At 44.4% G+C, this 13,314-nt stretch overlaps 1 protein-coding gene across 1 annotated transcript in view; it reads right to left on the reverse strand.

The window, feature by feature from the left end:
• Window positions 1-13,314, reverse strand: part of LOC113954684 (calpain-13-like) — a 52,466-nt gene that overhangs the window by 3,488 nt on the left and 35,664 nt on the right. Inside the window, exons 13-20 of the mRNA XM_027659348.1 lie at window positions 12,150-12,186; window positions 10,508-10,570; window positions 9,407-9,464; window positions 8,782-8,849; window positions 7,131-7,199; window positions 5,957-6,035; window positions 3,052-3,168; window positions 46-101 (exon numbers count right to left, since the gene is read on the reverse strand). Coding sequence (XP_027515149.1) covers window positions 46-101; window positions 3,052-3,168; window positions 5,957-6,035; window positions 7,131-7,199; window positions 8,782-8,849; window positions 9,407-9,464; window positions 10,508-10,570; window positions 12,150-12,186 — 547 coding nt within the window. The remainder of the gene's footprint in view (window positions 1-45; window positions 102-3,051; window positions 3,169-5,956; window positions 6,036-7,130; window positions 7,200-8,781; window positions 8,850-9,406; window positions 9,465-10,507; window positions 10,571-12,149; window positions 12,187-13,314) is intronic.

Genomic DNA, 13,314 nt, shown 5'->3' on the forward strand with positions numbered 1-13,314 from the left:
GGGGGGGGGGGGAGGGAGAGGGAGAGGGAGAGGGAGCATTCTTACCTCCATTGCCGTCATTGAAATTTGTGATCCGCCCACTGCTAAGTTTTGAAATGCATCTAAGGGCAGTACAAAGAAAATCTTATTTCATGAGGAGGAAGCAGGAATGCAAAGCTGACATAAGGCAGTGGCAGCTGAGGAGCAGAGCTGCAATCCCTGTTCTGGGATGCTCTGCCTGGCTCAGGTGCTTACCCACACTGTCCTCCCTGGCCAAATCTCATTTCTGTGCTTGGTACCCCCTCTGCCTTGGCCCTAGGGTCACAGCCTGGGAAGGCATCCCAGTTTCAGGGCTGGAATTTGGAAGAAGTGTAGGGACAGGGAGTACTCAATGTGGCTGCTTTCATCTCCTCTCATAATTTCTTTCAATTGTTTTCCTGCCTGAAGACTGACAGTAGAATGGTGAACTAATGAAACACATCTTCCCACAGGGAAACTTTCTGTTGGTCCTTTTCCATCCTCCCTGGCAGTGAGTGATCACAGTGTGCCCTAAAGAAAGTGATTCTCTTGAAGTCATTAGTATGCCTTGCAAGCTTTTTCCAGGGAATATAAATGGAGACGCTGCTGTTATTCAGCTAGAGTTTGAAATTAACATTGCTGAAAGTTTTTTGACTGAACACTTTGCCATCAGAAAATTTAAATCCACTCGAATATTGATATTCTATATCAATTTATATTGCACATTTATATTGCAATTTGTCTAGGAGAAACCTTCAAACCCAAGTGTTTGGATAAACTCAAACCACACCGCTTTGAGTTCTTTTCATTTATTTTGAAATTATTTTTCTCCTAGAAATGTGCTGTTATAAACAGTAATAAAAAGTTGAAACAAATTTAGGTCTGTCTATCCTTGAATGACACCTTTCTCCAGGAGCCTGTTTCCCAAGCTGAATGAAAAAGACTTGTAATATCATGCATGTTTTGGAACCTGCCCAGCCTTAGAAAAAGTACAAGGCTGCTGGGAGAGGGTAGGAACAGGGTACAAAGGCTCCTTGCACCTCTGCCCCTTAGGAGGCAACCAGAGCTATTCATATGGTCCAGAGTGAAGAGGAAAGCTAACACTGTGAAGCACATCCAGCCTACGCTGCTCTGAAGAAAGGCATAGAACAAGGAAATCCCCATATTGCACTCCATCCCTTGACAAGGTTGTATTTGCAGGGCTAGGCTTGCACCCAGCAATCTTTTTAGGAAAAAATGGCAGCGCTGAAATTACCTCCTCTGGGCAGAGGTAAGTGCCTCTTTACTGCTTCATTAACTCCAGTTAAATAGAATTTGCAAAGGAGCTGCTGCTTTTGGTTTGGGTCTCATCTCTGGCTATCTTGAAAGGATGAGTAATGATTTAATGGGACAGATTTTGTCTTCCCTGCTGCATTCACATCATCATAAAGGTTTACTGCCTTTTATTCCCACTTGGCACCCTTATCCTCTCCTGTAACTGATTTATTCACAATGATTTGAAAAGTCTGAGAAATGTATTCCATATTAAACCCTCTGATAACTGAAAGAGTTGAGAGCATTTTAAGATTCTCATTACAAATAGCAATGAAACTTTTAGAGGCTCCTTTCCACGTGGATGTAGATGTTTTGTCTTTATATTCGCACTTACAATGTAAGAGGATCCTTTTTAGATGAAAAAAAATACCATGGTACTAATTTAGACATAAGAACTTTCATCTACTGCAAGTGACATGTGTAATAACAAAAAAATGAGTGTTTACAAGCTATCTTCTTCTTCTTCTTTTTTTTTTTTTTTTTTTAATGAAAGCATTAAAATCAGGACATGGTCTGACTTTCTGAGCTGCTTCTGCTGTACTCCCTTGAAATGGGATTTTAGGCAGTGTCATCCGAGCGGATCTGCTGACCACTATTGGCCCATTAAACATCAGTGGCAAAAACACATGGGACAAAATGAACACTCATTTCCATGCACTGTTGAAACCCTGCTCATTTCAAAGATGAGATAAATTGCTGTAATGATGTTCTAGCACCAGGGTCACAATTGCTCCCTTTGTTTAACTACCAGTATTTCCAGTCAAAACACTTATTATTAGAGTAGCAAAAATTATGCTTTTGTAAAACGGAATTGCATTTACATTTAGGCAAAGGCTTATTTATTCCTCCTTGCAACTGCCAGACAATAGCTGGATGCAACAACAGGGCACAGGCTTGTTATCCACTGAGAAGGATCTCAGACCTTCTCCTTACCAGAAAAATGAGAGAACTTCACTGAAGTTGGTGGGAAAAATATATCTCTCTAGTTTTTTTTTTTAAAAAAAGCCCCTCCCTAGCTGTGATTCAGACTTTTCTGTATTTCAACAAAAAGAGAAAGCTGCCTTCCACTTGAGATGGGGCACTTCACTCCTGTTCACTGAGCATCACTGAAGGCAACGTCCTCTCAGTGGTACTAGCAATGCTTCACACCACCCTGGAGGAAGCTCTGCTGTGGACCATGATGCTCAAACTTCTGTGGAAGAGCACCAGCACAGGACACATCTTGTTTTTGGAAAACAAGTCTTAGTGCATAGGGGCTTTAAGGACAAGCCTGCAGGGGCCAGGCTAAATTCTTGCAGCAGAAGAAGCTTTGGATATACATTGTCATTGCTCCTCAGCAGGGAAAAGCACAGGGCATCTCAGTGTCACTGCAGCCCACAGGCACTCGATGAGCTCTGATGGGAAACTGGGGGCCCACCTTCCTTCTGGCCTCTGTCAGTGAGGGCATATCACTGGATTCCCAGCTGCTGCTTTCTCTCAACACTAAACTGCCCTCTACCCACCAGTTGCTCCTATGGGCAGGAGACAAATCTGGCTTTTGACGAACAGGCTGCCCCAAGGGATTCCTGGACCATGCCTGGACTTTGGGCAAGTCTGTTACTTCCAAACTATGCTGTTTGACATGTATTGTCATGTGTAGCGTCGTGTCCCTTCCCTCCTGCTGCTGCCCTCCATCTGGCTTTGCAAACTCCCCTGCTGCCAGTCCCCTGCCCGTGCCCAGGCCCCGGTGCTGAGACTCACAGGTCATGGTTTCAAGGCGCAGCATGCAGCACACAAAGTCAGAGAAGCCAATTCTCCCCGCGGCATCGCCGTAGCGCAAGAGCAGCAGACGCAGGAGCTGGTCGTTAGTGGTCAGGCCTGTGGAGGGAAGAGGAATGACAGCACTGGAAAGACACTGCAAGATGATGGATGGGCTCTGATGGCCTTGTGCACCCTGCAAAGTAGCTGGGGCTCTCCCTTAGCCCCCTACCCTGTCATGCCAGCTCCCTGCACCCCTCGACAAGAGCCTGTCTTTCCACAGTTTTGTGCCTAAGAGTCACAGTAGGGTAATGGAAAATCAAAGTCGTCTTACTCACTTACTCGGATTGTGGCTTAAGTCAGCAAGCAGGAAACACTGAGCTAACTAATCTAGTATTATCTTGCTTTGCCTTTTTAGCTTTTATTTTCTGTAAGAAAGGGTGGTTTTCTTTGGCTCATAATGGTTAAAGTCTGAGTGAAGCATTTACAATAGCACTGGCACTTTCTGCTAAACAGGGAGATGCCGCATACTCATGCTATTATGCAGTACAGCATGCCTGGGACTCTTAATTTTTACATTTTCTCTTCTATTAGAAAATGGCAAAGAGTGCATTTCTTTTTTATTAGCTGATTATTCTGTATTTGTGTCACAGTCTGTTTGGATGAAAATTGGTATTCAATTGAATGAACAAAAATTGCCTTTTAGAATGATTCTTTTATTAGTTAAATAAAACTACCCTAAATGTGCTGGCTATATAAGAGGAATGATTTAAATATATTTTGCACTAAAAGCTGATTTGTGAAACAAAAGGGAAATTTTCTGCAGAGAGCTGGACTGATAGCTTTGGTTTAATGCCTTCTCTGAGACTTCAGAAAAGTCTCATTTGCTCACTCCCAGTTTTAGTGGCTCAGCTGGATGAGAAGTAACTTTCCTGGCTTTTCAACCAGCTCTAAACTTTTCAGTTTTAAATGAACTCATCATGGAGCTACATTAGTTGAACAAGCAGAAATAAAAGAAATAGCTTCTCTCCACCTGTGTAGGGAGAGATAGAGTTGATAGAGGTGGTTTAGTACCACCATTGGCAAACTCTAGTTGCATGAGCCTAGGTGGAGGTCTCCAGCAGGAAGCAGATACACAAAGCTGAATATTTAAAGAATCTAAATACATTTGGGCTTAAGATACATTTCAAATTAAGGTAAACCTGATTTTAGATTCTTTTCTCAGGAGAAAAAGTTAGTAATTAAAAATAAATCTATTTAATGAAATGTCTTTTTTTATTCTGGATTTTAACCATTGCCGAGAACCACCGAGGCAGTAAGCAATGAATTCTATCTATTTTTAACCTTTTGAAGAGAGTGGGAATTCAATCAAACTCTCTCTGGAGAACAAATTCCAGTAAACATTGTAGTGCTGCTTATGAGATGCTATAATCACGTCTTACACTAGTAAAACACCAACAATTTGTCCTGGTCAGTCTGGGATATAATTGCTCTGAAATCTGCACACCTGACAATGTCTCTCAATTAACCTCATCAACAAGTCCTCTCTGTTCCCAAGACCTTCCAAATATGTGCAGTCCCTTGTTTAAAAGGCTACTCCCCACTCTGCTTTTAGCCAAGCTTTAAAATACAGATTTGGTTTCCCTATTTTTAAAAGTTATTTTGATGCATTTACTATTGTCAGTGAGGAGTGTGTAAATACACCAGGCCTGTGCCCCTGCATTTCAGGGCAGCAATGCTGTTATTGGAGCTGGCCTGCTTTACTCTGCCCCATCCTTATCATGCTTGGAAGCATTAGCAAAACAGTGACAATTAAGCACACACTTCAGTGTTTTGCTGGGAAAAACATCAAACTCTTCAGGGAACAGCTGGCAAAGAACTGTATTTAGATACATTAGCACTATTCCCAGAGGCAGCACCAAGCTCCCAAGCACCTTCTGGGGTCAGCGGCTCCTTCCTGCTTGAAAGCCAGTACTGGGATCATCCTTTTGCCAAGCCAGATTCAAATGTAGCTGTCTGGCTCAGAAGGCAGCAATAATGAGCTTATAATTTTCTTCTTCTTCCCCACTCAAAACTGCCAAACATGTATTGAATTTGCCATTTAATAGTGTCTTTTTATCCCTTCAAATAGCTGCACTGCTTTGGCTGACAGGACTTCTCAATGTACAGTTTTCCTCCCAGTTTTACACTTTAGCATCTTTCTTATGGAATGGACCTGGCAGCTTCTCCTTTGAATTTGGCAAGTCAGTGCTGCACTCCTCAGGCACATGCTAATACTCTGTCCACCTCTCAGCCACAAATAATTTACATAGAACATTCCCTGAACTGATGTGTTCCACAAATAGCAATCCTACACCAGCTTCCTCCCTCCGAGCTCAAAGTAGCCTAATGGGAACTTCTCTAATGAGAGGATTGCTGTGTCAGAGATGCATTTCATACACAAAGTCACCAGAGGGACGACCCAGCTAAACTGCTTCACTCATGTAACAGCATCCCGTGCACTCACTGGAAGTTTCAGCACTCAGTAGCCAACAGAGGTCAGTGCAAACTAAATAAATGCCTGTCACTGTGGTTTTCCTTCTAGACTTAGTCACGGCCATGGAGAGAAACTGCAGGAATTGGGGCAAGTGCAAGCATCCACTATTCCTTGCGCCTTTCCTCTACTGGATATTTCACTCATGACCTAGAGAGACTACAGATAACCTAGTCTGGCCAATGCTGCACTTCTCTGCATCTCTGCTGGCTCCCCAACACAGAGCTCTGGGCAGAGCTGTGATCTAACTGGCACCTCTGTGAAATCCAAACCACTTTCTCCCTGAATCTCTTTTTTCTTTCCTCTTTCTTTTTCATCCTTTCCTTCACTGGTACAGGGACAAGAAAGGGAGCTGTTCAACACCTATGGATGTACCTGCTGTTTGTATCGCACCCTTCAGTTCAGCAGCATCAAGAAATCCAGAATGGTTTCTGTCTTCCTTCCTGAAGATATCCTAAAAAACAGTGTAAAGGCAGATTTCAAGCCCTTATCACCATTACCCAAATTTACTACCACACCTAATTATGTGTGCTTTTCTTCCTTCATAAATAGGCTGCAAGGAAGTTTAACAGATGAGATGGGGTGGCCATGACAAGGGAGACCCATTTCCAGAAGTCTCTGACAGAATGTTACTTTGTGAGAAATCCCATAGTTTTGTGCGGGTGGGAGCCTTTTTCCTCACTCTCCCTGTCTTACGTGTGCAAGCAAGCAATGGGGATACTCAACTTCATTGACAAAAAGGCATTGTCCATAACATGTGAAATAAGCCAGGAGTCCCTGAGTCCCAGAATGGTGTGGGGTCATCTTTTCTAACACACAACAAGCCACGCTTGATGTGCTGCCAGTAGGAAGAGCGCTGTTGCTAGATGGGGAACTGGCACCCCATGTCCAATGCCGCTCAGATTATCTCAAGAGGGATGAAACAAATTAGAGCCCAACCCAGGCTTCAGGAAACCTTCTCGTCCTGCACCAAGACTGAAAGAGAAGGACCCAACACAGAGAAGCTGCCATGCATGCCCTGACTGGGAATTTAGGTGGGACCCTAAATACTGTGCTACTGTTTTCACTGCTTCCAGACCTAATGCTTATCCCGGAGCAGAGACATTTTTCCCAGACAGGCTTTCATCGGATCCTACACATTTTTACTATGAACTGCAGCACTGAGGAAGTGACATTTTTCAGATGACTCTGTTCAAGAACTCATTTCAGCTTAGAAAGCTTTTTTTTAAAAAAAATACCAGTGGTGGCACAGACGCAGAGATTTCCATCAAATTCTGAGCCTAATTGGGCTTCCTACCTTTACCCAGATTTCCCTCAATATTCTCTGTGCTAGAAAAGCCTCGACTGCTCATTTGGAGCACTTTACACACACCACTGCTTCCTGAGCTCTCAACCTTTGCGTGAGAGGATGGAACTCTGACCCACTAAGCAAGCAACCTTTGTAACGCTCCCCCCCGCAGTGCTTTGATATCACAGAGCATCTGCTCCCTGCTGATGAAAAGCCCTAGGGTACAGTATCTGCGGAGAAGAGAGAGCAGCCCCCGCATACCATGTACTTAGCGAGACTTCGCCAGAGGCTCCCGAACTCCTGCAGTGTGAGTCGTCCGTTCGAGTTGAGCTGTGCATTTAGTTAAGAATCGAGGAGTTAATGAGAGCTAAACCTGGCTGTCTTTGTTCCCGAGGATGCTGCCTTCACATAAAGACATAAGATGCAGCCTTCTCGGTTTGTTGAGAAAGCCAAAAGCTTTTCTGCTCTCAATTATGCTTGAAGTTAAATTCACCGTCTTTGACACATTGTACAGCTGCTCATATCTGTGCTCATAAACAACAAAAGGTTTCTATTTATAGGGTACCTTTAACCACAAAGCAACCTGCAGTGACATTTAGTCACAGAGCACGGATGCCCCTGTTAATGAACATGGCCCTATGGTCTTGCCTCTATGCATGAGGCTTCACATTATCAGCTCTGGCTGGATCCTCCTGGAGGAACAGGCACTGATAGAGTAAGAGCATGAGGAGACAATCCTGATACCTTCTGTCAGAAGGCAGAAACAACCTTTCAGCCATAGGAGCCCAGGAATGTCAGCAGACATCCTGCAGGGATGCACGAAGGACTGTGTCAGTGGAACTGCACCCCTCCATACTCCATCCGGGAGTCCTCGGCAGACATGCAGCACCTCACCTAATGCAGCTGGAATGGCGAAAACTCCCTGAAAGCAAAACTCATCACCAGTGAAATATAAGGAGACAAGTGCCACTGCCATGAAACCTGAGAGAAAAAAGCTGATCCTGACTTTGCAGGCCAGGATAAGTCACACTGTACATGGTTGTATGCAGCCCAGACCATGAAAAGTCCATCCTGAATTAAAGCAGAGCAGTGGCTTTGTCAGCTCCTTGCATATGCCATGCATTCAGAGAGCCCACTTATCCCAGGACGGGCTTTGGAAAGGAGGAAAAGTCTCTTTTTCTGGCTAGACACAGAAAGAATGAAAGAGAGAGAGACTTCTGGTCATTTTTATTCATTTTGTGGCAGTTGTAAAGGTCTGAAAATGTTTCAAAGTTATTTCAAAGCATGGAGGAAAAGAGACAGTGAGCAAGCAAGGGGGAGAAAACACACAGGGAAGAATGTATGTTTTCATCACGGAGCCCTCTTGTTCTACAGCAGCCAGAAATGTATTTCTTGTGTTGTCTTGTTAACAGCAAAAAGACTGTGTGATCCATCTAAATAGGAAAGATACACTGGAAAGGTTGAATGGCCTGCCAGGCAAGTGTCTGTGATTCAGTGGTGACAGTGCTTCTGCCCCTGACACCAGCTTTGCTGGCAGTGCTGGCAGCCTGCTCAAGTGCCACCACAGGCCAGCGTGGTGCAGCTGGGATGGGAGAGCTAAGCTATGCCTAAGCTCTGTGCTGCCTCTTGTCTCAGGCTCTGCCTGAGGGCAAAGCTTAGCCAAGCCCCAGACCCTGCAGAAGGGAAAATGAGAGCCAAGAGCTGGCTTTAGAAGAGATTCACCCTTCACCAGACACACCAGAGCCAGGGCATGCACAGCAAAGTCCTGCATAGACTCTGGGACAGTTATTTATTGAGGACTGTGGCTAATTGCACACTTGCAGGTTCTCACATGGGGATGCTCAGCTCACCCATAACTCAAGGCAAGGATAGGCAGCACTGGGGAAGTTTATTGCTTCTGCTGAAAGGATACATCCATCAGAGCTAAAATGCCTCTGCATGAATCGAAGCTGAATTTTCCTCCCAGACTGGTCATTTCATCTGCAAGGATTGACAAAACAGAAGGAATTAGAGAGAACAAGGGGTATGACTGGCATCAGGACGCTGTTCAGTGGGAAGGAGGACACCAGTCTGAAGGCTCACATAGCTGAAAAGCCCCACATCTGGCTCAGATTCTCAAACAGTAGCAAGGGCTCTGTGCCAAGCTGAGGTCTACTGAGGGACTCGGACACATCTCAGACATCTCTACTGCTCCCTTCCCCAAGGATAGTTCCTCTGCTCAGGTTCACAGTCTCTGCCCACCTACCTGCCCTGATGGAAACTCTTCCCTCTTGAAATAAGGGAAAAGGAAATGTCTGTGATAAGAAAGGCCACTTATGCTGCACTAGCAAGTCCTAAGAGCACTTTGAGCCTTGTGCATGGCTGAGCTGGTTCAAGCCCTCGGGCTGTGCCCATCTTGTGTTTGATCCAACAGCGCAATAAGCCACAATGAGGATTTTTTGAGGACCATCAGGACACCACTAAATCCTCTGTCTAATTTACACTAGTCTCAGGATAAGGAAGCACCAAAGACATCAGCAGGGTTGTAAAAGCTTTACCTTGCAGGATCACTTCATTAAGCAGTTGTTGCAGCTGCGAGGCATCAACAGCTGAGCCCTAGTGCAGAATAAAATGCAAAGAGAGGTCTGTGAGCATAAAGCTGTCCCCTGTGTCACTTTTGCCCAAAACTCCTTTTCTCATGCTCTGTGGCAACCAAGAAGAACCTCTGCTTATATATCAGAGGAGCATCAGCACCCCCCTCAGGAGCATAATAAAGCCCTTCACAGCGCTGGGCAAATCTTTGTCCTCCCCTACAGGAGTCTGCAGAGGAGTTACAGGCACTGCCTTCACCATGGGGTATTTTCAGCAGTGATGGGACCACCTACTGACTTCACCAGCCCCTAGCTAGGGACTTGTCGATGGGCAGGCACAGCAGGCAGCTGTGTGAGTGGACTGGGAGCACAGGCACTGCTGCCTGCTTCCCTCAGAGCTGCCTGTCAGTAAACCTGGCTGCCTCCCTCCTGAGACACCCCTGGGGCACCCAGTGTGGCAGGTCATGTTCATTTTCACCTTCATGCACTGATATAACTATTAACAGCAAGAGGTCCATTGTGCAGAGACTTTTAACAGTGATTTTTTTCCTCTTGAGTAAGTCAAGGAGTTCTTTATAACAGTTTATTAAACCATTAAAAGCTTCTCCTGTGAACACAGAGCTTGGCTCTGAAAGAGCAGGAATCAATTACTCAAACGCTGACTGATGTCTGGTTTCCAAGTGCTGAGAAGGCAAATGGAAAATGATACTGATGAGAGGGGGGAAAATACCCAAGACTTTCTAATTGCTTTCAGCAAATAAACAAACCAGAGCCAAAAAAAAAAAAGTACACATACAAGCCCATCACCAGAGCAACTACAAATCTCTGATATTCAACTGATATATGGCACTAGCCAATCTATCCCAGCTGAATGTCCCATTTTTCTGTGGGATTTGGCAGGTCAATCAATAGCGTTTTCAGGGTATCCACTTGAGGATCAAGCTACATTTAAAAAAAAAAAAATTAGATGGATTTGTATCAACATCATAGTTCAGTTTTTCTTTTTGCAAGCCCACATGTCTTTATTTATTTATTTATTTATTCAGCAAGAAGTTTTAGATAGGATACCTGCTTAGCGTATCTTAGGAAAAGAGCCTTATATGAGCTGTCCTGGTTCTGTGTCGGTACATCCTGCATCAAAGACAAAGTACAGACATAAATAATTCAGTTACAAAACAACTGGAGGCAAAAGTCTGCCAATCCAGACAGCACTTAACAGGGAGAGGGAATGTACAGTACAGGCTGAGTTTTAACACCCCAAAAGTAAAGTGGGCTAGGAGTGAGGAACAGCTACTGCAATGAAGGAAGAGGCATAGTTTGGGTGTTAGCATTTAGTACAACTAGAAAGGAGCAGCTCAAGGCCTAAGGAAGATGACAGATCACATCCAGGGTAGAATTTAACAAGTCAATACATGAATAAAGAGATATAAAGCCTAATCCTTATTGATGGCCCCTAGTTGGTATCACTGGCTCAGGGCATGCGAAGATTCATGTGAACAAAGAAAACAGAACAGGAGTTGACTTTTCCTTTCTCTTGTACCTTCTTAGTCCCAAGGCAGGCTTGACTGTACCTGAGCAATTGCAATTCAATGGTTAAATGATTTTTTTCAACCTTCCGTTGGGAAGATCCACCAAGCACTAAGGGGAACTATCCTTGACATTATATAAAGTTTTCCAAAAAAATCTAAGCCCAAGGCCTAATGCCTTCAGCTCTGTGTGAGATAATTCACACCAGTGAAGCCCAAACACCTGAACAAGAGCAGAAAGTGTGGGTACCATAATTCATTAAAGTCTAAACATTGGCTAAGGACAACAGCCAAGTAAACTGACAGCTTGTCAATGGAAAGAGATAACAAGCCACCATTTACACTATTCCTCTAATGGGTTTTAATTTCATGCTGGAAAATTAGTCACAAGCAAAAGACTGTTTTCTGTTCTCCTGAAGCAGCTTCACACCTGTGGCTTCAAAGACCTGTACTGTGTTTGCACTGGTTTGCGGCAGGGTTTTGCTGGTGAGACAGTAGCATGGACTGGACCAGCTCTGGGAATGTGTGCGCAGTTCAGAGCAAGGAAATGAAGCAACAGATCATAGCTGGGCTAGACAGGCTGAAATGTGGGTTGAACTAGAGATGCAACCAGTTTTGAAGTGTAATTTGCCCTGCACCTGTGAAGATATCCTGAAGAAAACCAGAAGAAATCTGCTTTGGGCTTTACCCCTATAGATTTCTGTGCTTTATAGGGTACAAGCACCTAAATTAAGCCATTTCCATGAGGAAGGCATGTATAATACCACTCTCAGGAATTAGTCAAAGTTTCCCCCTTGCTACTCTATAGATATACATTTTACAGACATTGTGAGAATTTAGTATCTTTCAACTGCTCTCTCTTCTTCTATATTTAGTTGGTCAAAGTGTTAAAGATGGTGAGGTGAAAAGGACAGATAGACAAAGGGACAGTATAAGATTTGTTTCCTTAAAAATCAAGGTCTGAATAAGACGTGAAGAGGAAGGGCTTTGTTGTCACTTCTATCTCTCCAGAGAGGTACCCTGCTCTCCCAACAAGGTCACAGGATGCCAGAGTCGAACTCTGGAACAGGTAATGGCTGGTAAAGGCAGAAAAGAGCAGATGAAGAGGAGGCAGTAGAGGTGACTACTGAACAGTCAGCTCTCTGGGAACCACCACCAGTATCTACATCTTTACAGACTCTTACCATCGGCAGCACTTGGCTGGTCAGGGAGTTTGAGTTCCTAGAAAAGAGTTACAAGAGTCAAACTGGGAGAAAACAGGCCTTTTCAGAGCACTGATTTGCAGACCTGGCAGAAGGCAGGCACCAAGAGTAGGCCTTGCCCAGCCCATGGCTCCACAGGATGCTCAGCACCCACACCGCCCAGCCTGTCCCAGTTCAGTCAAGCTTGTTGCACCAGTCCTGGGTCTCTCTGTGCAAACAGTCACAAACAGATCCGAGTCTCCAGCTGCTCTGGGGCCACTGCCTTCCCCAAGCCAGCTCTCTTGGCATGAGCAGCAGACAAAGGGTAACTTGTCTTACTCCAAGCATGCCAGGACTAAATTCACCATACAGAAGTCAGGGCTGCTCTGCCTTGAGCCACATACATTTTTCACCTGCTTTCTCTTTGCCTAGCTTAACAGTCAGGAATAAAAATAGCATCTGGGCTATTAAAAGGCAACACCTTCTAAATGTCTGCAGACTGCCTGAAATTGAGCCAGGGTCACCCTTCCTTCTGAGACACACTTAGTAGCAACATTCAATACATGAATTTTGCTTTGGTAGAGAAATCAGACAAGTCAGATTCTATTTTTATAACATCTGTGCTATTATATAGGTGAGTGCTGCAGATACCCATGGGAAGGGCATCTCCATGCTTGGCCTAGCTCACAAAGTTCTGTGAGAGTCAGAGACTCTCCTGAAAAGTGCTTCTTTCAGGGCTGAGCCATCTCGTGCATGACTCATCGTGCTGAAGGCAGTCCAGCCCACAGCACAGACTTCTTATGTTTGTTTTCCATAACTAAGGAGTTGCCTTAGTTGGTTCTGGGCTATTTTTGTCAGGGACCAAAGCCTAGAAAGCAATCTCAATAATGAGATATGGGCCAATGAAGCAAGAGCTGAAATCATTTCCACCATAAAACTTGCTGAAGGGAAGCCACTGCATATCTGATGCTTGGAGGTCATTTGGTAAAGGCTGAATACTGGAGTTTGCTTATGTAAAGTAAATCACACTCAGATATTCATGTGATAATGTGAATATGTGTATGTGGTAATAGCTACTTTTGCATGACCTAAGATAGCATTTTTCCAACAAATTTATCTTCAAGGCCTGTCTCATACCTACAGAGAACCCTGCCAGCCTGTCTATGAG

Source organism: Corapipo altera, unplaced genomic scaffold (assembly GCF_003945725.1).
Source record: "Corapipo altera isolate COAL_440 unplaced genomic scaffold, ASM394572v1 48, whole genome shotgun sequence".
Classification (NCBI taxonomy): domain Eukaryota; kingdom Metazoa; phylum Chordata; class Aves; order Passeriformes; family Pipridae; genus Corapipo; species Corapipo altera.